Source organism: Macrobrachium rosenbergii, chromosome 30, assembly GCF_040412425.1.
Source record: "Macrobrachium rosenbergii isolate ZJJX-2024 chromosome 30, ASM4041242v1, whole genome shotgun sequence".
In the NCBI taxonomy this organism is placed as follows: domain Eukaryota; kingdom Metazoa; phylum Arthropoda; class Malacostraca; order Decapoda; family Palaemonidae; genus Macrobrachium; species Macrobrachium rosenbergii.
Window position 1 is genome coordinate 7,306,505 of NC_089770.1, and position 22,405 is coordinate 7,328,909.

General features: G+C 36.7%; 2 protein-coding genes across 9 annotated transcripts in view; one reads left to right on the forward strand and one right to left on the reverse strand.

Annotated features, from left to right (window-relative positions):
* mtm (myotubularin) overlaps positions 1–18,896 on the reverse strand; it is a 39,125-nt gene extending 20,229 nt beyond the window's left edge. For 2 of the 8 annotated variants that reach the window (XM_067131642.1, XM_067131638.1), the window contains exons 1-5: positions 18,760–18,896; positions 9,602–9,893; positions 5,293–5,409; positions 1,811–2,020; positions 790–900 (exon numbers count right to left, since the gene is read on the reverse strand). In XM_067131642.1, the coding sequence (XP_066987743.1) occupies positions 790–900; positions 1,811–2,020; positions 5,293–5,409; positions 9,602–9,889 (726 nt within the window). In that variant the 5' untranslated portion in view covers positions 9,890–9,893; positions 18,760–18,896. Of the gene's footprint in view, positions 1–789; positions 901–1,810; positions 2,021–5,292; positions 5,410–9,601; positions 9,894–14,243; positions 14,297–18,759 lie in introns of all 8 variants that reach the window. The other 6 variants (XM_067131644.1, XM_067131640.1, XM_067131637.1 and 3 more) reach the window with 5 other exon arrangements.
* A 694-nt stretch (positions 18,897–19,590) lies between these two features.
* Naxd (NAD(P)HX dehydratase) overlaps positions 19,591–22,405 on the forward strand; it is a 28,086-nt gene continuing 25,271 nt past the window's right edge. Inside the window, exon 1 of the mRNA XM_067131648.1 lies at positions 19,591–19,705. The gene's annotated coding sequence lies outside the window, so the exon portion shown is untranslated. The remainder of the gene's footprint in view (positions 19,706–22,405) is intronic.

Consider the following 22,405-nt stretch of genomic DNA (forward strand, 5'->3'; position numbering starts at 1 on the left):
CTATGTATATTGTCTTCCATTATACCTTAAGCAAGGTGCTTTTCAGACCCAGCATAACTTAGGCAGCTACGCAATGCACTGGCTTTGTCCTAGAGAGGACAAATCTGAGAACTTGTGGATGTCATCCCTAAAGTAGAAGGATGGAATAGTCTAATTTCCCAGAAATGGAATGGAAGTTCCCTCCTTGCTCATTCCATCTGGAGCTGTACTTCAATCACTCTGTTGATGATCAATCACGGCACTCCTCATAAGCCTGTTCACACGGTTGGGGAGGGGGGAGGAGGCATGAATCAGGTACATAAACATCTACACCCAGAACACCACCTCACAGCCAGATCTCTCAGGCACCATATACACTGACTGGCACATACATGGCCAAATTATGAAAACAAGCATACAAAAATTTTTAAAAATGTCATCAAAAGAAAGCCTGTACGTTACTGCAGAGCTGCATTGTAAACATCTTGACAGCAGCTCAAGGAAAAGTGGAGCCTAGGTCAGGTGAGTGCTGGGATTCCTACCACACACCAATAACTACCTTATTACTGAGCTTCAATGACCACAAAAGCTCTAATGAAGGGTAACTCCTATTATAAGAAGGAGGTTTGTATACTTAGCAGGAGTGGAAGTCTATCAAATTTGCATTTTTCCTTATAAAATATTTATGATCCAAAGTTCAACACGTACAGTATTACATTATTGAATTTTTTTTTACAAATATTTCACTATATATTTCAGACAAGATCAGCCATATTCTTGTCTATGATAGGTTAGAAGGCATAGTGTTACCTGCTTGTGTGCGAACCGAAGATTTCTGATATCCTTGCAAAAAATTTCAATACCATAAGAATTTTCCCCCCGGCTTGTGTTTGCTCCACCTACTTTTTCAATCCGTGACACCTGCAAAAATGCAAACAGATTTAATACATTACTAAAAATAAAAAACTTAAATCTAAACACATCTATGCAGTGAAATTCAAAGGTCTGCTGCACAAAATACTGTATCTAGACCACTTTCTACACTGTATAAATAACAACCCTGCCTTTTCAACATGACTACATTGTACAACGTGTGAGTCAGTGGGGTATGTGGCTTAACCTTTTTATTACATTTTTAGTTGGTATCTTAATTAATTACTTATACTGTATATGCCATATTTCAGTAAAAGTAATACTGTTCTTTCGTCTGTGATTCATTGCATGTAGATAATACTGTACATACTTCTAAATACCTGACAATATTTGATATCACATTCAACTCCAAACTTTCTGTTTTTGCAAGAATTTAAATGTACATTATGAAAAGTTGCAAAAAGCTACACATTGTTTATGAGACTTCAAAAATCTCCGGAAATGACAGTATTGACATGCATTCTCTAAATCTTCAATTCTAAAATTGATTAAATACTTTTCTCCTCTCTAGATGTAGGCAGCACCATCAATTCACTATTTATCTGACAAAATTGTTCCAATTGATGACTTCCTTTTTCCTTATTGATAGTAATTATGATTTAGACCACCACTGCTAGAAGATATCCTGTTTGCTCATCTTCCATAAGATCTTTTTCAAGAACTTTCATAACGAACTTCAATTTCTTTCAGAACAATCTCAATCTTTGAGGTTTCAAATAGAGAGCCCAATATGTCATGGCATTAGCAATAACAAGAAAATATAAAAAGTCAATTTTTACTTGCTAGAGAAAATATCTCAAAAACAACCGACCATGACTTCAATTAACTATCACTGAACCAAATACGACGGAATATTCTAACAACTACTATCAAGAACAAGTGTAGGCTGAAAACTTACCACACCTAAGGGCACTTCTAATTCATAGGGAGGATCTGTTTCAGGGCTGCGGAAGTACAGACGATAGTTCGTAACAGAGAGCGTCCCTTTCTTCGGTCCCGTATAAGGACAAAGATAGGTCACCTCTCTTGCAGTTCCTTCCAAGTGTTCTCCAGGGAAGAGAGAGGGCTCGTCAGGTCGCAGGGTTCTACTCCCTTCTCGTACTGTCATCTATTTACAGGGTAACCAGATATCAAAATCTCTTATCAACACTTAGCATTAAAGAAACACATCTTTAGGACATGCTCAAACAGCACTTTATACATCTCAATGTCATGCTGAAAAAACATCTCATACGGTTAGCAAAACCATTGTGGCACTGTGCAGATGAACCTGCGCACTCTCATGGGTCAGGGACCACTGCTCACAAAAAAATAAAAGTTCATGAGATTTAGATCTATTATAAACCTTCTCCTGTCCATCTTTTTCATAAAATTTTAAATCAGTATTACTTTGCAACATTAAAATTAAGTTCTACAGCAACATTTTATACTGCTCACCAATACTTTGCACAGAAAAATGAAAAAATATACACATATCCATTTTGTTCACTGACAGTAAAAAAATATCTAAAATATTCAAAATATCTGGTTTCCAATGATATTCCAAATTATATTTTTGCTATTTTTATGTAATGAATTACTATATAAATACATACTGTAATGTGAGAATTATTAAATGCAGGATTTCAAAATCTGAAAGGCTGTAGTGAACACTATATTGTATGCAACATTTTCTTTAGTTCACCTTTCCTAAGAACGTTACCCTAGCCAATATTATTAAAGCTACATAATTTGAACAGCCATGTCTTCATTACGCATCAGACAAATTATGCAAAAATAATAATGGTCAAGCCAAACGCAGCAACACCTTGTGTACAACTGAAGCAACCTTTAGGTCATTACGTGACAACGATCGTCAAAATGTTCTTCAAAGCATTTTGGCCGGTAATCTCTTCACATCCTTGACATAAAGGAAACAAATTAGCTCAGGCAAAAAATAAAAAGCACAGATTTACCAAAGGTCCTTTTACTGCAATCAGACATGACTAAAACTGTATATAACCAAAGTACTAAGTATGGTTACCAATACAATTAAAAAGCATTTAAGAAAACTCATATTAGTCATTAGATTGCTATTAGTAAGCTTTAAGTTTCGAAAGTGTTTGCACTCCCAGAGTTAAAAGAGAACACACCCACAACACTTCATGAAAAAATTACCATTATTGGCATGTTGTGACGCAATTTTTAAAAAAATCAGAACATGTTACGGTTGAAAGTCAAACTGTTTCACAAGACATCACTATATGAACAATGAATACCGCAGGGACCTAAGTCTGAATGAAAATATCTACATTTTACTACATTTTTATGATGTTTACTCCCAGTGCTCTATACTTACACACTCATGAAACCTTAAAACAGCCTTGGGTTTTACTGGCTCCACAACGGCTGGACATATAATGCAAATATCCACTTCTCATGTAATAAATTGTAATTTCATTTACACTGTACTCATATCCTCCTAATTACAGTACACACATTTCAAACACCATTTCATTTTTCTCTTCACAGAGTTATTAACTGACATCTCTAAAAGGACACCACTCCACATCTTCTTTACAAAACTCTTTGGCATGCAAGAAACAGAATGAATCTCTTGATGTATATAAATATTCTATCACAGCAAAAGCTTCTTAGATATTAAATTTAAAATGTCCAATGAATTAAAACACAAAAGTATCAGCAAACAATTAAACAAATTAATAATTACTTAATAAATACAAAACTTTTAAAAATGATTAGCTTGTGATTCATCCAAACCATTCAAAAGAAGTATTCATTAGCTACCAAAGGTAATGGCACCAAATTTTCAAATACTGAAACACATCTCACTAGATAACACCAACTCAAAATACTTTACTACATTTGTGAAGAAGAGGAAGGCACTAATAATATTCTCAAGGGTATAAACCTCTTTGAATAGCTAATAAACTGGTGATAATAGCGCTCACATAATTCTAGTTAAATGCCACTTGTAATTGTCAGTATAAAAAAATAATACCCTTCACCCATCTTTATCAAATGTTCCCACCCTGCAGTCCAACTTCTTAAATGTACCTTTTTCTAGTCATTATCTTTCAAGTGAAAGAAAAAAAATTCTCCAGAAAAACTCTATGAGTCTATAAATGATTGCATATTCATATGGTCCTGCTAAAATTTCTTTAATAATCATAATCTCAAATTACGGGAGAGAGTAGTCTTCAAATTGCCAAAAGCTTTACTTTCCATACAAAACTAGAAATAAAAAAGTTAACATATAAATGTTGTAATTCCTGAAAATGTAAAAGTGGTTTTAACTCTCAGTTCTGAATTTTCATCCTAGGCTGCCACCAATACAACCAACGATTTAATTTATAAACTAAACAAATTAAAAATAAGATGTTGGCTTTCTGACAATTTTTCTTTTGCAGTATGTCAACCAGACATTGCCGTGAAAGCTTTGCTTTGGTTTTGTCTGAATCATGCCTTTGCGAACATATCGCCAGAAATAATGTACATCAAAGTTAATTTATCAATACAGGATGTCCCCCAGTTATCAGTGGGGGTTCCATTCCAACGGCATGACAAGTAAGTAAAAATTGCCGATAGCCGAAAATCAGCGATTTTCAGCACTTATCGGCGCCGATAACCGGAGATCAGTGCCTCTGTTAGGTACATATCGGCACCAATACCCAATTATCGGTGCATATCGGCACCAAAAATCGCCAATTTTCATCGTTAGCCAAGCGCCATGAAACCAGATATCCGACAACCAAGCCCGCTGATAACCGGGCACTGCCTACACCAAGAACACTTGTATATATGTAGAGTACAAGAAAGCAAGTACTTTACTTTCACTTAGTGCCATATACCTATACCTGTACTACCAGAGTAAAATACAGTATTCAGCAACAACAAATTTTCCAGAATTTCATGGACTCAAATTACAATTTTCCTGAATTATTAAATTTTTCCCCCTTCAGGGTTAAACTACTTAAAGATGAGATGCACTGCAATGTTTGGACTGGCTTTTTATGGTACATCAAGGAAAAGGTATGGGGGGAGAGGGTTCTTCCCTGACAGAATGCATGAATCACTTCCACCAATCAGAACTTATAGATGCATAATAGATGCATACTTATATGAATGAATATTACAGATCAATAGACAAACTAAGTACAAACAAACATGACAAATGCTTACGGCTAGACAAAAACGTGAAAACATTCACAGAAAAAAAGGCCACAGGCTACAATAACAACAGATGACCTCTACCAGCAGTGACACCTTGGAACAGCACCAATCTCCCCCAAAGGCAAATCATAACACGCTCGCCCGCCCCAGCTCTGTTGCTAGAGTAGCCGTAAGCCTACAAAAGGGCCCACGCGGAACGTTACTCACTTTGGAAGTTGCGCTGAGAACATGCGACAGTTGATGATGGTGATGGTCAGTTGAAGTGGAGCTGGAAGAGCAGGCACTCTTTGGGGGGGAGGGAGACCCCGCAGAGGGTGACCCAGCCTGACCCCGCATGCAATCCAAGGCATAAAGTCAGATACTAGACTAGGCCAGTGTGACATGATCAATTACTTAAAAATGACTTAAGAATAGTCCACTGAGTAAATACTGTACCATACTCTACAATACTAAGAAGCAAAGTCATCTACCATAACATCAAATAAGTTACTGTACTATTTAGCTTCTAGTTTGGAAACGGAACAATTCACGTCCAAATCCTATTGAATGAGCTAACAAACATTTTATCCTCTGATGCTTATTAGCAAAGCTCATACCACAGCACTGTTAATCATTAATTTATCACTAAGAGACAATATGTAAGCGGAAAAAACCTTAGAAGACCTTGAATTCTGCAAGATGACAAACGGTAGCCAATTCACCAAAAATCTGAGCAAGTACAGTATCCTTAAATAGCCACATCTCAAAACACTGATCATGTCACTAAAATCAATGTAAAAGAAAACAGAAACATATCTTAACATTCAGCTAAAACAATATTCTTAATTCAGGATTACACTAATTCGCAAAAGTAAACGGTAAATGCTTGCAAAAAAGTAATTTCTTCCGATCATGTCACAACGAGAGGTCAGTGTTGAAAGCTCTTGAAAGCATGGTTAGCAGAAATTAAGTTTTACAGACTTAGAAGGACTAAGCTAAGTGATGTAAACGGAAGTGGAAACAGATCAGTAATGAGGTCATGAACATGGTCAGAGTTACGAACTACTGGAGATATTTCAGTTTTTAAAGCACCAGGTCCCAAGGATGAAAAGGTGCTACATAACTATAAACAGAGGAAGGAAAGAAATTTATAAAATATAATAATGATTGCCTAAATGTTCAAAATAGTTACCTGACTAAATGATACTAGTACTAAATTAGGAGATATATTTTTCTAATTGCCCGTTCACAATACTGACTCAAATACCACTCCATTTTACCAAATGCAAACATTTTCAGCATACCTGACACATGCAAGACTAACCCATGGTAACTTTATATAATATGGTACCAATATGCTCGTTGTTTTACATACATCCTTCATAAAACCTAAATTCCTTTAATTAAATTTATTTGATTTACATAACACTACATCAATATGGGAAACAAACTGGTGTGTTCAGCGATTCAAATCTCTTACTTTTCCTTACGCTTTAACATTACATCAAACAAAATGCTGAACTACTGATTAAAATTAAAGAATAATGGGTCAGATTTTCCCTATTTGGGTACCTCCCTATCCCACCTGCTGCAAACTTTCATTTTCTCAAAGTTGAAGATGGGACTTTAGTGAAAAACATGTAGCTACTCCATCCCTACTGAGGGTTATATTGCCTGTAGTGTCCCTTAGAATGCCTCAATGTTTTTTAAACTCTTTACTGCATCAATTTCAGCTTTTTCCCTTTAGCTCTTCCTGCTTAGCTGTCCAAATTCTTTAGCTTTGTCCAGCTCTACTTTTTACCTCTCAAATTCTTTAGCTGTATCAAGCGCTATGTTTTACCTCTCAAATTCTTTAGCTTTATCAAGCTCTACTTTTTACCTCTCCAATTCTTTAGCTTTATCCAGCTCTACTTTTTACCTCTCAAATCCTTTAGCTTTATCCAGCACTACTTTTTACTTCTCAATTCCTTAGCTTTATCCAGCTCCACTTTTTACCTCTCGCTTGCAAACAAATCCGTTGGATAACTCCGAACAGAATTTAGAAATGACTCAGAATAATAAAAACAACAGTTACCTTAACTTTGGTCTTAGCCATTATTCATCAACAAACTGTAATAGAATGATTTTGCCAGGAAACTGAGCCAGCATTCCTAATAATCACTGGGTCTCTTCTGATAAGTAAAAATTATATACTGTATAACAAACTACAAAATCTTACAAACTTTATTCATTTGAGAAATTAGGGCAAAATTAGGACAATTTCACAAAGCTACTTGAAATGCCATCTCAGTATTCAGGCACTAGATAAAGTGGGATATCCAGCAAGTATCATTAGTTCAATGAGAGTAACAACTCTAATAACAAGACAAAATTATTTTGGGTCAGAGATCTTTAAAACACAATGCATTGGGGTTGGAGCAATCTGCATACTGTACAATGTTTCAAAACTTGACTAGCAGACTGTAAAACAAGATAGTACCCTTAACAGTCCATTGTTGCTCGTCTACGGTCATAGTCACCAGAACAAGGAGGTTTGTAGAGCCCTGTTCTATATATATAAAAATCCAACCCAGCTCTCATGTTGGCTACTAACCTCAACCCTGTCTTCTCCAAAAGGGAAGATCGGATTGGACATCACAAAACCGGTCATCACCTCATCTTTTATAGCCAGGATCTTTGTTTTTGCTTTGAAATTTAACATAAAAAATATAACAATCTCTTGTATCATTCACTCCACCAATACTGCCTATCAGGGGAATTTCACTTGGGAGGTTAAGCTCAAGATGTGATACCTCCCTCATGGAAGAGGTCCTTATGGCCAAGGAATCTGTGAGAGCCAGCCCTCTACTGTGTTAACTACCGGTAATATCTATTAATATCAGTCACATAAGAGGGGAATGCACAAAAATGGACAAAGCATAAGAAACATAAAATTGCACACAGTACTTGTATTGATCACTTGTGCTTTACCAAGGTCAGCAGACTAAAACAAGAAGTAGTAAATACCAGAATAAACACAAACAGTAATGCTAAAAATGTCTAAAATTAAATAATAAATTTTGCCTAAGCTTTAATGAAATATATATCCCCAAAGGGAAGGAATGAAACAGCTTGCTTTTATTAATAAAATCAAAGTAAGTAAGTTCATTACACCAACCTACACAAAAAAGTCCCATAATCCTATCACCTACATGTAAAAGTCCCAAGTGAACTGTATTCTACTAAAGATGGTGACAAGGATTATAAGTTACAAAAATACTGAGCTGACTCTGAAGTGCCAAAAATAAAATAATACAAAGTACATGAAAGAAACTGGGGGGTTAGTGGAGAGTCCTCAATACAATGTGTCCTCTACAAATGAAAGCAAGTCGGGGATGGAGAACTGTAAAGGCAAGCAAGAGGTAAGATTCCACCAAGGTCCAACTATCAGTGAATTAATTTTTACTCAGCAATTCAGTATTCAGTTTACCTTTAATAACCAGGGCTTACGGCAAATATAGAAGTAAGAGTACGTAATTCATATGGAAACAAAGATGATATGGAATTTACTGCTAGGGCATTCATGATTACTAGTTCCTAGCCAAAGTAAGAGCAACTCACTGAGCTTTACAATCAGGTCTACAGTGAAAGAGGTCAATTACTAACACTTTCTCCCAAATTCCTCTCTGCAATCTCTTTCCATAATTCTTATAAAGATTCCCCATCAGAACTGCTTTATGAGCCACAGTGCAAGATAGAAAGGGCAATATCAAAGACACTTCATTTCAAAAATCTAAAGGGAAAATCCTGGAATCTTCTGTCCCATTTAAGTTTGAAGACAATCTCTACAGCTAGAAACACCAAAAATGTACCATCCCAAGACGTTGCATTTCCTTGCTAATAACTCTTTAATATCTACCTTAAAATAAAATTATAGAAGAGCTGTACATTATTTTTGAGAAAAAGTAACACATTTACATATCACATATAATGGAAATAATTTTCTCCGCCATGGTGTTAAAAATTATAGCATAAGGTGAATAAAAGGTTAATCACCCAGTTACATGTGATTTGGTATGAATGAGATGATTAATTTCTAACCATTACCAGTTGTCGAAAAGGTTAGTAACAATCTTCAAGCATCGACAAGAACATCAGGTATGCCTACAAATTGAGAGAGAATATTTCATAACGCTTGTAACACATCCTAAAGTATATTTCCTAGAGGAAGTGGTTATAACGGTAAATACATATGACCATACTCACTAAAAAAAACCCTATGATAAATTTTATTCAAGTGAAAAAATATATCTCCAAAGATAAAAAGGCCAAACTGAAAGATAAAATGCCTGCCATAAGAGCTATAAGTCTTTGTTTTTACCCTTATGAACAAAAATAAAATTAAACTCTCTGATGAATAAAGCGATTTCTAAGGATACGTTAGATACCTTAGAGGTCCTGCAGTAATCAATAACATAAGGTTTCAGTATTACCGTCTGTAAACGTGTAGAACTAACGTTAGGGCGTCCGTGCGCAGAGGACGCGCCACGGCACTCACCGATTCATGTCCTAATTTGGAGTTGAGCGAACTAGACTTGGACTCCGAGTTGAGGGACTCATGAGAAGCCATCTGGACGTGGGGTGGGGTTCCCAGGGGTGTCGTACCGCTGCTGCTATCGCCACTGTCGTGGGTGTGACTGCTGATGCTGTTGCTGCCACTGCTGCTTCCACTTGCAGCGCTCTCGCTGCTGTCGCTACCACTGCCGCTGCTGCTGCTGCTGCCGCTACTGCTGCCTGCTTTGCCTTTAATTTTGCCTTGGTTTCCAGTCCCTCCTCCAGAGAACATAACCCTGATAAGTACATTTAGATCAATTACGCTGAATCAGTGCACAAAATTTTATCGCCAAACTAAAAGTGTCAGAGACTGTGTCAGAGACTATGTCAGAGACTAGGACTTCCACGATATCAGTCAGGTGGTGGTAAGTCCAGTTTTCTACTGTTTCATAGATACAAACCATACCTTACATCAGACTAGTTTTGGTAGAGTGATAGTCCATCATTTCAAATCACTCCTAGGCAGTAATAAGTAGTAGGTATCTCCTCTCAGTTAACCCAACTCATCAGCAGCAGGTGAAGCACGTAACCAAATGGCAAAATGTAATGGTAATACCAAATGAAGCATTACAACAAACCAGTAACTGTGTGACAGCCTGTCAGCAATAGTGTAATTTCCAGATACATCCTCACAGAGGAGGAGTTCTGAATTCCACCTGTTTGAGCATTCAATGGGTCCTTCAGCACTTCCAATGGTGGAACTAGTAACTGTTCAGCACTTCTAGATCAAGGACCATGGGATACAGGCACTTTTAATAGTTCCCTTAGACAACATGAAGGTTGACTCTTCCTTCCTCACTCATCGGACCAGCTGGGGACATCAGCTAATGCTGTAATGACTAATAGCAACACTGTGGCCATAAAAAGTTCTGTTGCTCACCCTTCTAAAACTCCTGGTGGATGTTCAAAGTACCATTGTCATGGGACAACCTTATGAGGTAATCTCAAAGCATAACATAACATATTCTTGGCTAAGGCTGGTTATTTCATGCACACATGCCTCCATCTTGGTTTGAGCCATTTGTTCTTAAGGTCAAAGGTCATGAAGTCAAAGCCATTTCAACCTCCATGGCAGTTAAGATCAATGTGGACACTGATACAAATGTGAAGTCATGAAGTCAGGGCCATTTCGACCTCTGAAGCTTTTACAATAAATGTGGACACTAACACAAACGTGAATAGTATGGCTATGTGGTGGTTCCCTTACCCTTTTACCAAACTTAATCGGAGTAACTTAACACATCATTCGAAGGATTTATACTCTATTGGTCCAATAGTAGCAGCTGGTCTTAGTGTCATAACCCACGGAGAAAGAAGGGTGAGTGCAGACTCATCATCACCATATTCTTTAGCAATACTCTGACCCACAAACTTAGATCTTTTGGGGTACCTGTTCCTGAGCCTCACCCTTAACGTAAACATTATTTTTTCGACGTTAATTGAAGGTGAAAGCTGAAAGTTATGTTAAAACTATGCCTTATAAACAAAGCCCTTGTCTAGTCACAGACCCTTGTTAGTTTCAAGACTTCTGTTGGATATAAGTTTCTCAATCAATAATATCATTTCACCAGCATGTTTACTTGTATTTTCTGTCTATGGGAAACCTGGGCATCAAAACTGTCCCACATAAATAGCTACTCACACTATCATAAAGTGATGGATTTAATTTGAAACCAATGTTACTGTAAATAAAATTAGAGCAGTTGTTTCATATTCAAACTCGTTACTTTAAAGAAAATTACAGTACTTTTTCACAATTCAAACCCATTACTTTACAGCAAATTACCAGCATCCCTACCCATTCTTATTGCACTTCGTTCACAAGATGCGGATGATGACCAATTCCACTCATAGATGTGCTAAGGAACTTGAATGAATATTCACACAGGTGGATGCCAAGAGGTTACCTATCTTGCAGACTGTTCTTTTGTCTGTCCCTCAATATGGACTGCTCAGTGTTTGTAAGAGTCCTGATGTTTCATTAGCCCAAGTGAGGGCTCTTTCACAGTGCCTAATGGCTATGCATTATTAGCATTGCCATCAGAATCATACTTGGCACTGAACTTGAAGGAATATGGGTCTTGGGCAATGCTCTTGCTGAAGGCAGACCTGCGAGGAATTAACGAACTCTATCAATTTGGTCTGAAATCTATAATCCTCTTCTCTTTCATCATCTTACTATACAATAAATGCCTATGGTAGTGTGACACCACAGACGAAAAACAAAATCCTTTTCCATGTTTGGATCACATTCTAACACACCATCCGCTGCATTTTCAAAAGCTTCTACCAGCTCACTACGAGTGAGTGGACTCTCATCTAATTCCTGCGAGAAGTAGGACTTACGACTAACTAGTATCAATGAAGTCAAACTGTCCATGATCAGTTCCTCTAGCTATGGTTGTCTCTGAAAACAGCTGGGACTTCATCTGACAGAAACCCACCAAAACTGCTAACCATCAAATGCCAAATCTTGAGCCAAACAATGTTCACTTCCTAAATAATGTAAAGGTACTTTTTTTTTATGCATTAAACAAAGAATCTAATTTTCTGACTTGAAGAAGGGGACTTTACAGGCTTCCTTGGGTCTGGCAGAATTGCAGTGTCACTAGCTATGCTCGCACTCTGGGGCCATACTAACCAGATGTGACCAGACACACTAAACAAGAGTGTGTGGATACAGCAGTTTATACCTGCTACAACATTACTAACAAAACAAAAAAATGCAGGAATGCACGGATGTACTTAAAGGCTTAACGAGACAAAGGAACAGTGGCTCCAAAATGAATCGTAGCCAGACCATGCAATAAATCTGAAATACAACAATACGAATAACTGCATCTTTCTTATTTTAACAATGAATATTTTCTGAACACAGTTAACTGACGCTGTTGAATGCTGAATCCACAGGTAACTGAGACTGTGGATAATGCAAGTCAACGTTAATAATGTTCAATAGCATCTGCTATGAACAGACACTTACAAAATTCATTAATTGTTCAAAAAAGTTGGTGACATTTTATATCATAAAGCTAAATGTCAATCACTTGCCTATACAATACTTCAAATAAGACTTATGTCTAATATCATATATATTCCAAGCTGCTTAAATATTCCAAGTGTGTTTCAGTAAAAACATATCACTGTACCTCCTCTATCTTAATTTTATAACAAAATATCAAATCGTATAAACAAAGAATATTAAAGCTACCATTATAAAAGTGAAACATTTCCTATTTTGTAACATTTCATATAATTTTTCATTACCTCAAACTTTCTAAACCTTTTCATACTCCTCGAGTTAGTACCTCATTACTAAATACATTGCATGAATTCAAAATAATGAAGATGAAGGAACAAGAGCGCAGAAAATACAGTATAGTAATTATTGGTATGACTTAGTTTTCTAAGGACTATGTTGTCACAAGGAAGTCAAAGACTTTCAATTTTTTCTCCATAGCCTCTCTTTTCCGTAGGACACTTCTGCATCCCCGCACCTTCGAACCAAACTTGTTTCAAACTCATACTAGATAAAAGGAAAGGCAAGATAGCTTGGCCAATATAAAAATATGCTCTTGCTGTCTTTCAGTATTAAGCCCAAAGGTGAAACTAATAAAAACATTGTCTTAAAATACTGTACAATGAAAAACATGATCTCTGGTAAATATTTTGTCATTCTGATCTATTTTCTGGTAATTTAAAACAATCTGTTTCTAGAATTATTTCCTGCCAAGACAGCAAGGGCAGCATCTTAATCAGAGTCCAAATTCAGTGTATAAATCCAGCCACATGTCACCAAGCTCTAAATCCAAAGTTGTTCCAGTCTCTAAATCCAGAATAGTTACAAGTTCCCAAAGGCAAAGAATACTATTAAATCTTCAGCTAATATCAATGACTTACCAGCCACCACCTGAACGTGGTGGCTAAGTTTAGGTCACTACAAAATTATCCTGACTGTAACTACCACCGTTATATTAACCCCAGTATGAAATGATCTCCAAAAAATTAAAAAGTGAATTGCAAACTGCTGACAATTAATATTAACCCCAGTAAGAAATGCTCTTCAAAAAATTATAATATTAACCCCAGTAAGAAATGCTCTTCAAAAAATTAAAAAGTGAATTGCAAACTGCTGACAAAAGCATGTGGTTAGTGAACAAGTGAGGGACAAGAGAACATGGCGATGAGAATGTGAGATATAGTTTGCCATTTCCGCCAAGGAGAGGTGCAGTGTTAAGTGTCAATCTGTGCAGCACTGAGCCCCAGACATTGTGCAAAAGCCAAGCATAATTTGTGCTAGTCCGCTGCTTACGCATCAATGCTCTGCTTACTTTCGTCTGATCTAACTTGAAAAAAAACACCTGCACCCTTATTGCTAATTGGTTAATGCGTATTGTTCACTTCATAAAATTACACAGTACCTGTAATTAACTTATAAAAATATACAAAACAGAACACTTATCATTAACTAATCAGCTATGCAGGAGCCAGTCTTACACGAGGCTACATTGAATAAATGCTAGCAAAGCACGGTTAAAGTATGAGTGTGCATTAATGATTGAAGAATTTTAAACCCCTGAACTTACTGTCATCGACAGGGCTGTCTTTGGCTGGCACGTTCTCTGCCTAAAGTAGAAGCCTGGTGATGAAAAGCCAAGGCATTTATGAGAAATTATTATTATTATTATTTTTCAGAAGATGTACCATATTCATATGGAACAAGCCCACAGGGGCCATTGACTTGAAATTCAAGCTTCCAAAGAATATGGTGCTCATTAGGCAGTAAGAGAAGGTAAAGGGAAATACAGAGAGAATAAAGAAAAAATAAATCAATAAATTCCTAAAGTAATAAATAAGAGATTGAAACATGAAATTTTTCAAAGGGAGTGGTTTAACCCTTTGATATAGAAACGTTTGAAAAAGGATTGAAGTGAGATGTCCTAAATACACAAGGTTCTGTCCAAAATGCCTCACGGTACTTTTACAATAACCACTGGTAATGACAATTAATTTTAACAGTTTGTTCAATAGGTTCTGTTAATGCTTTACTATCGAGTTGCAAACACCTAAATCTACAACACTTGCTAAGTGGCCAAAAAGAAAACTGCACTATAGAGTAAAATTTATATAACAAAAAACCAATTTTTTTTTTTAATAAAATACATTTCTCCTGGCAAAATTATAAGCTTCAGTACATTATCACCTGTACACATGTGGTCTGAACTGCATTTCAGTTCCTATAGCATATCATAATACTAATGACTCCTGAGCTAAACTAATATCACCTCTGATTCGTGGCAACTCTACTGTACTTACAAATTAACATATACTGTAGTAGAAATTAAAACTATAAAAATGCAATGAATCAAATTTTGTTTAATTATATAAATATCCATTACCATAAGCCTAATACGTTTTATAATATAAACAAACCACAATCAAAAAAGTAAAATCACATAATATTACAACACACATGAATATAAATAAATTTACAGCACACAAAAGTTTTGCTTTATCACCACATGAAAGATCTGATAAGAGAATGTGAGTCTAAAACACTCATGAAGATAGACTAAGTAACGATTTGAATAGCAGATGATAACATTATATCTGGCGCAGGCTAATTGAACATGTGAAACTTGCCCCAATGAAAGTGAACTTGTGCCTATATTACTGAACCATAATTTGTTTCCATGAAAGCAAGGGGAATGGAAAGGGCACTGCAATAGCCCAACCTGAAAAAACAAGAGACGAAAACAGGAAGGTGGGGCTTAAGCATGGAAGATGTTACTGAATAGAACAGAATATAGAATTTATGCCCATAGCCAAGCGCTGGGACCTATGAGGCCATTCAGCACTAAAAGGGAAATTGACAGTAAGAACGTTTGAAAGGAGTATCAGGAGGAAAACGTCGTAGTTGCACTATGAAACAACTGTTAGAGAGGGTGGAAAGTCAGATGGAAGAAAGTGAATATGAAAGGTGGTACAGTAAGAAAAATGAAAGAGGTTGCGGCTAGGGGTCGAAGGGACACTGCAAAGACCCTTAAATAATGCCTACAGTGCACCATGTGATGTGCACTGATGGTACTATCCCACTACAGGGATGGAAGATGTGACAGACCTGCCTTGTAAAGACTACAAGTTGTAAGAGTCAATGGTATAATCTAAATTGTATACACCCTATATCATATGCAATTCTTATAATTCTACACAAAATTAAAAGTCACAGTAAAGACAGGTCGCTGAATTATGTTGTTTTGTGACCATATATTAGAGGAAAAACAGCATTTATTATCACGTTTTTTAAGAGTACATAACATGCAATTGAGAGAATTCTGACTTGATATTGCATATTCACCTGCATTTCTGAGTGAGTAAAAGCTGGTCCCCAATAACAATTCTAACACAAAGTGAAAATAACAAATTAAATATCGTATTCACTGTGCACACAGCATCCATGTGGAGAATTCCACTTAAGTTATCCCATCACATGCTAAGATATTTTAAGAGTATGCTCTCTGAGTTCCTTGACAGTATCTTGGGTAAACAAGAACATACATGACTCTTCTTTTATCAGTTTCTTTTCTCCAAACATTTTATGATCTCGTCTCTTCCATAATTGTTCGGTAACAATCTCAGGAATTAAAGACTTTAATATTTATCACAACTTTGCATTCCACGACATTCAGTTCCATATGGGCTTTTCATGTTCTGGATGAGCAGACAATAATGGAATATTGCAATATAGCAAGATTCAACAAAAAAATGCAAAATCCATATATCGTAGTTTTAAAAATATCATGGAGTAATTGCTTCACTGACAGAATCCCCAAGATACCATAAGCACAGTATCTTTAAACCTCGAGTAAAACACTTGGAATGGAATGGAAACATAAAATTTAGGCCAAAGGCCACGCACTGGGATCTATGAGGTCATTCAGTGCTGAAAGGGAAATTGAGAGAAAAGAAGGTTTTAAATGTGTAACAGGAGGAAAACCTTGCAGTTGCACTGTAAGACAACTGTTAGGAGAGGGTGGAAAGTAAGGTTTAACAAAGGTATGGTAAAAGGAACAAAACGGGTTGCAGCAAGGGGCCAAAGGGACACTACAAAGAACCTCAAGTAATGCCTACAGTGCATCGTATGAGTTGCACTAGTGGCAAATGGCAGTAGAGAAAATACCTGTCAAACAGACTGCAAGACACAGATGCTGGTGGTTTTTCAACATTGGTATTTAGAGTAACTTTTGGAAAAAATTCATATTGAGACACAGGAAATTTTCCTCTTCATGAATCACTTTGTTCAGTGATGAAAATTTTGAAAATCTCAAAAGTATACTCATCACAAAATGGAGGAGCAAATCCACTTGCTTTTTCCTAAAGCTGCCAAATTTTACACCACCACAGACTTCCAAGGATAGCAGATTCTCCTGCTACTATAAAACCACAGCCTTTGACTAACACAGCTTAGGATAAGCAATATGCTAAGTATACATCAAGGTTAAAGGGGGATCCAGAGGACTAAATACTACACCACTTAGTTAAGATCTTGTATCCTAGGTAAGGTTAAATTACAATGCAAACATTCCCTGTTTATTATTTGGGCAAAATTAACTTCAGGAGGGTAGGGGGGGGAGGAGCTTCCAATTAGGTGTAACATGGAGATATTCTTATAATTATCATTTACAAACTTTCTTTTTTTCATGTTCTCTCCTTATGACTGCTACTCATTACACACACGAACCGAAACCTAAATTTCTCAAGCTGCTTCTTTTGGTTTCTGAGCATAGTGCAATCTGCCATCGCTGCTGGCTCTATTCACTTCTTCATGTTTTTTCCTCACTGAAAGACTTTGGTCTTGTACTGTAGTTCCCCAATGATTGCTACAAGTTAGTGCAGGAGAACCAAAAATAACTGGTTTACCTTCGCAATAATGGTAAAAATGTAGAAAACCTATTCCTATACAATGGTAAGATCATCATTTAGTTTTTCATTTGTATCTTTACTGCTTTTCAAGTTGAAATGAAATCGGTGTCAACCACTTGTATGAATTATAAACAAGAGATGGTAAATTTCTCAGGTAAGACTGAAGACTACTACTGCAACCCCCTGGTTCGGGAACCACCAGTTTATGCACAACATGGGCACTGTTCTTAGCACCAGCCCCTTGGGGATGAACGTAAAAACAGAAGCAAAAGATAGTAAATACCATAAGCATAAGCAAGAGACTATAAACGAACAAAAACATAAAGAAAATGCAGTAAATATCTGGTTGGCAACTGGAGGTAACCAGTCGGTGGTACTAGTGTTCAGTTTTACCATTTGTCATAATCTTAGTACATTCCTCACGTTATCTCACCTCTTTTCCATAACATACACCCTTTTCTGTATTCCTCAGTCAAAAAATCAAATTAACAAACAATGTCTTCATTCAGCCGTCTCCTTCAAATTTACCATAGTCTGCAATTTACCTTAGTTATTCTCTACCCAACATCCCCAGCCAGGGATGAGTGTAGAGCGACAGGAACAGGTTCCAGAGACAAAAACACGCCTAATCTTTACTTAAATGCCAAGTCTTGACCTAACCAGACCTTATCTTACTAACCTCACTTAGGGCACTGTGCCCTGACCTGGCTGGAGGTGCTTAGACCCCCCTTGGACCCCACCCAAGTAACATTACACATCAGAAAGGCCTGATCCCGTCTTTCTGCAAACTACCCACCCAGATGTAAGGGGTAATAACGAAAAACATCGAAAGCTAGCATAAGCTACTCACTTAAGCCTGTCACTGACAATCAAGTAATCAATGGGACAGGCATGGTCTACCCCGAGTGACCTACCCTAGAAACCAAATAAACTACCTACCATTATCGGGTTATATCTGTGGTTTAATTAAGTAAGACAAATTCTATTAAGAGGCCTGAACCTACGGGAGTGGACCAAATTAACTTTTGGGTCATCGTGATGGGTTACCGCAGCAGAGCCCAAACTGTACTTCCTGACCTGACCCATTTCCTCATGAAAAAATTACACTTTCCGAGCCAAAGCGGCTGCAAATTACGCAAATACGATTTGGAGAACGCGAAATTACATAAAATTTCTTACTTGTATGTGACCCTTACGACGATACCAGGGTGGAGTTAATAAAAAAAGGGGTGGATTTGTTGACACTTCCGCCCTTCGCTGTCTTTTCTCAGTGTAAACAAATATCCGTCCTCGAAACAAATGAGCTTCTATAAAATCTCTTCGGTAAAATTATTTTTTAGCATTTCTATAGCTTTAAAAATAATATATTAATTCTATAAGTATATAGATACAAATAAACAACAGGAATTTACTTTTAAACCAGTCAAATATAAGTAATGTAAGCTTTTTTGAATGAATCAGCTGCTGTCGTTTAACATGATTGATATTAACAAAAAGACACCTTCGCTATATTTATTTCTTAACAGTTCTCTAGCTTTCAAAATAAGAAATTAGTTCTAGAACTAAATACATACGAATAAACAATAGGAAACTACTTTTAAACCACTTAAATATAAGATTGCCCAAGAATGTGTGCTTTCCTTGAATGAATCAGCTGTCGTTTAACATGATTGATATTAACAAACGACATACTTATATGATGGGTTTTTACGCTTTGGACTTTGTACATACTAGAATAAAGTCAAGAAAAAAATATTTTACAACATCTTTAGACATTTACAAGCCCCTTAATAATATCTTAAAATGAAAACTTATGAAATAAGGTTAATTTTATTGGTTACAGCAGACCTATTGTTCCACACACAAAACATTAAATTTTATTCGTTTCATACATCCATGTGAGTTAAATATGCACATATTATTCTTAATATAATAGTTATGGAATAGTTATTAAGGGAAATTAGCAATATATATCATAGAGGGATAGGGTCGTACTCGTATGGCAACATTGGTCAACATTAAAGACACAGTGATAGTGTTGATCAGCTGTTTGCTTAGAGGGTTAGTGTCGACTTCTATACAGGCATTTCGTGGGCCAATTCAAAATTCAGCTTCTACGGTCACAGTAAGAATTGAACTAACAGCGTTTAATATTTACTATATTGACTAGGCCATCGTATGCCAGTGCCATTTAGTGTCAAGTAAGTTTAGCGAGACCCAGCCAGCTTTAAACCCTGTCTCTGGCAGAAAGTGATCTATAGGGAATCGTAAATCGAAGAACGTAAAAAAGTAATGTCTGTTAATAAAAATTAAAAAGCATTCTGGTTGATTGCTTGCTAAACCAAAGTAACCTAGACATATTTAGGTTATATCTTAGCCCTGTACCTTATCCAAATCAGGTTGGGTTAGGTAGCCCTATTTGGGACTTGGCTTTTACACTTTTCAGAAATATAGTCTGCCCAAGCATGCAATTTTTTATATTGGCTTTCTTTTTAATGTGGGAGTTCAGAGTAGTTTTTCCCATTCTGCTAATTAAGTGTGATCCGGACCCATAGCTCGTTGGGATTCAAAATTCATCTGTGGTAAAACACGCTTATTTCTGCTTTACCTTTAATGAGATTTTATTACTGTCTCTTCTTATTGCTCAAATATATTCTTCATGGTATAATGCATGGTCATCTTTCTTTCACTTGGAACCATTAGCTTATTCTGTACATCTGAGCAACTGACAATTTCCTGCTCCAGTTGACTCGATGTACATTTTCCCCAGTAGGGGGTTAGTGCCGTCGGTGTACTTCATGCAGTGCACTGTAGGCAGTACTTAAGGTTCTTTGCAGCGTCCCTTTGGCCCCAAGCTTCAACCCCTTTCATTCCTTTTACTGTACCTCTGTTCTTAACCTCTTTCTTTCATCTCACGTTCCACCATCTCCTAACAATTGATTCATAGTGCAACTGCGAAGTTTTCATCCTGTTAAATCTTCCAAACTCTTTATAGTCAATTTCTGTTTCAGTGCAAAATGACCTCAGAGGTCCCAGCGCTTGGCCTTTAGCCTGAATTCTACATTCTGTTCTATTCCATTTACGTTTTGCAGTCCAGAGCCTCATAAGTTACACCATTTGCTACATTCAGTGCATACTTTCTTATTGCATTCTCCCTTTTGTCTCTTCCACAGCATTATCACAGCCATTTTTAGGACCTGATTCTTTTCCAATCTTCACTTCGTCCATATCATTTTTCCTTATTTTTATTTTGAGAATTTTTCTTTCATTCTGATATTGAGACCAAGTCATCTGTATATAAACAAGTGGTGCTTCCCTTTTTATAGCTTCTCGTATAAAGGGTTTCACCAATACTAGCTACTTGACAAAAAACAATTTGTTTTGAAGACCACCATAAATATCGCACAGTGGTAAGAAGGGTTGCATTTAACTTCTTTATCATCAGTAGTATATTACATTTAACTTTTTCTTATCAATGGTGTAAGATTTTACCTATTTGGACATTAAATATGTAGTTTGTAGCCTAAACTGCAAATTTAATATCCTACAAGATAAAATCTTATAGTATTGATAATAAGCGGTTAAATGCAATACAGTATACTGCTGATGATAAAGAGGTTAAATGCAACCCCTCTTACCACAGTACAATATTTGTGGTGGTCTTCAAAATAAATTGCATGGAAAAAGTATGCAAGTTATTAACTTTACTATTGGTAAAGTTTAAATATAAAATACTTTATAAGGAACCAGAAATGAGAGAGATATTTGAGATTGCCTTTAAGATTTGAGCGGTTTATTTCCATTACAGACTCCTTGAAGGATCCAGTATCTTTTACAGTTATGTAAAGGGACAGTACCAGTGAATTTTGTATAGGGATATTTCCCAACAGGAGCTGGAAACAGTAACTGAAGCTTGGTAATTTGGAGATTATTTGGTGACAGTTAAGTGAGTGGGGATCCCCCTCACCTGTCCAAGCCTAGCGCTTGTTCTTTTGCTGCTGTTGAGACTGGATATCTTATGAGTGCCTTTTGAAGTTTTGGATAAATGTAAGTATTATACTGTATCATAATCTGTCTAGCACAATAGACTGGGAGAGGTTGAATCCTGCTTCCAAGCAACAAAGTACCTGTGCACTCTGATAGAAGCTGTAGCAGCAAGTCTTTCCATCAGACGCTCATTTCAGTAGGCTCAAGGAGGCTGCATTGCAGCTCTTATCCCATCAGGAACAACTGGCTCAGTGCTGGCAGTTCATCTACAGTCATCTGTTGTCTTCAGAAAAGCTCATTCCTCACAGGCATGAGTATGTGCTGGAGTGGGCCACATTGCAGATGAGCTACACAATTGAGCAAGTTCCTCTTTGGGCGAGTTGGTAGAGTTGTCGGCTAGCACTCGCTAGGCCCAAGTTCGATTCTCCGCCCGGCTAACGAGGAATTAGAGGAATTTATTTCTGGTGATAGAAATTCATTTCTCACTATACTGTGGTTCGGATTCTGCAATAAGCTGTAGGTCCCGTTGCTAGGTAACAAATTGGTTCTTAGCCACGTAAAAATAAGTCTAGGAGAGCTGTTAATCAGCTCAGTGGTCTGGTTAAACTAAGATATACTTTAACTTTTACACAATTGAGCACCATATCTCAGAGTTTTGGCTTATAATGTGACTCCTTCCTCTCTATGTTAATATGGGGAGGTAGAGGTTATATGAATCCATTTATATATATATATTATATATATATATATATATATACCTATATATATATATATCTCAAAAATTTTCTTAGAGTGAATCTTTCACCTACTCACTCTGGCTTTTGGCCCATTCAGCTTT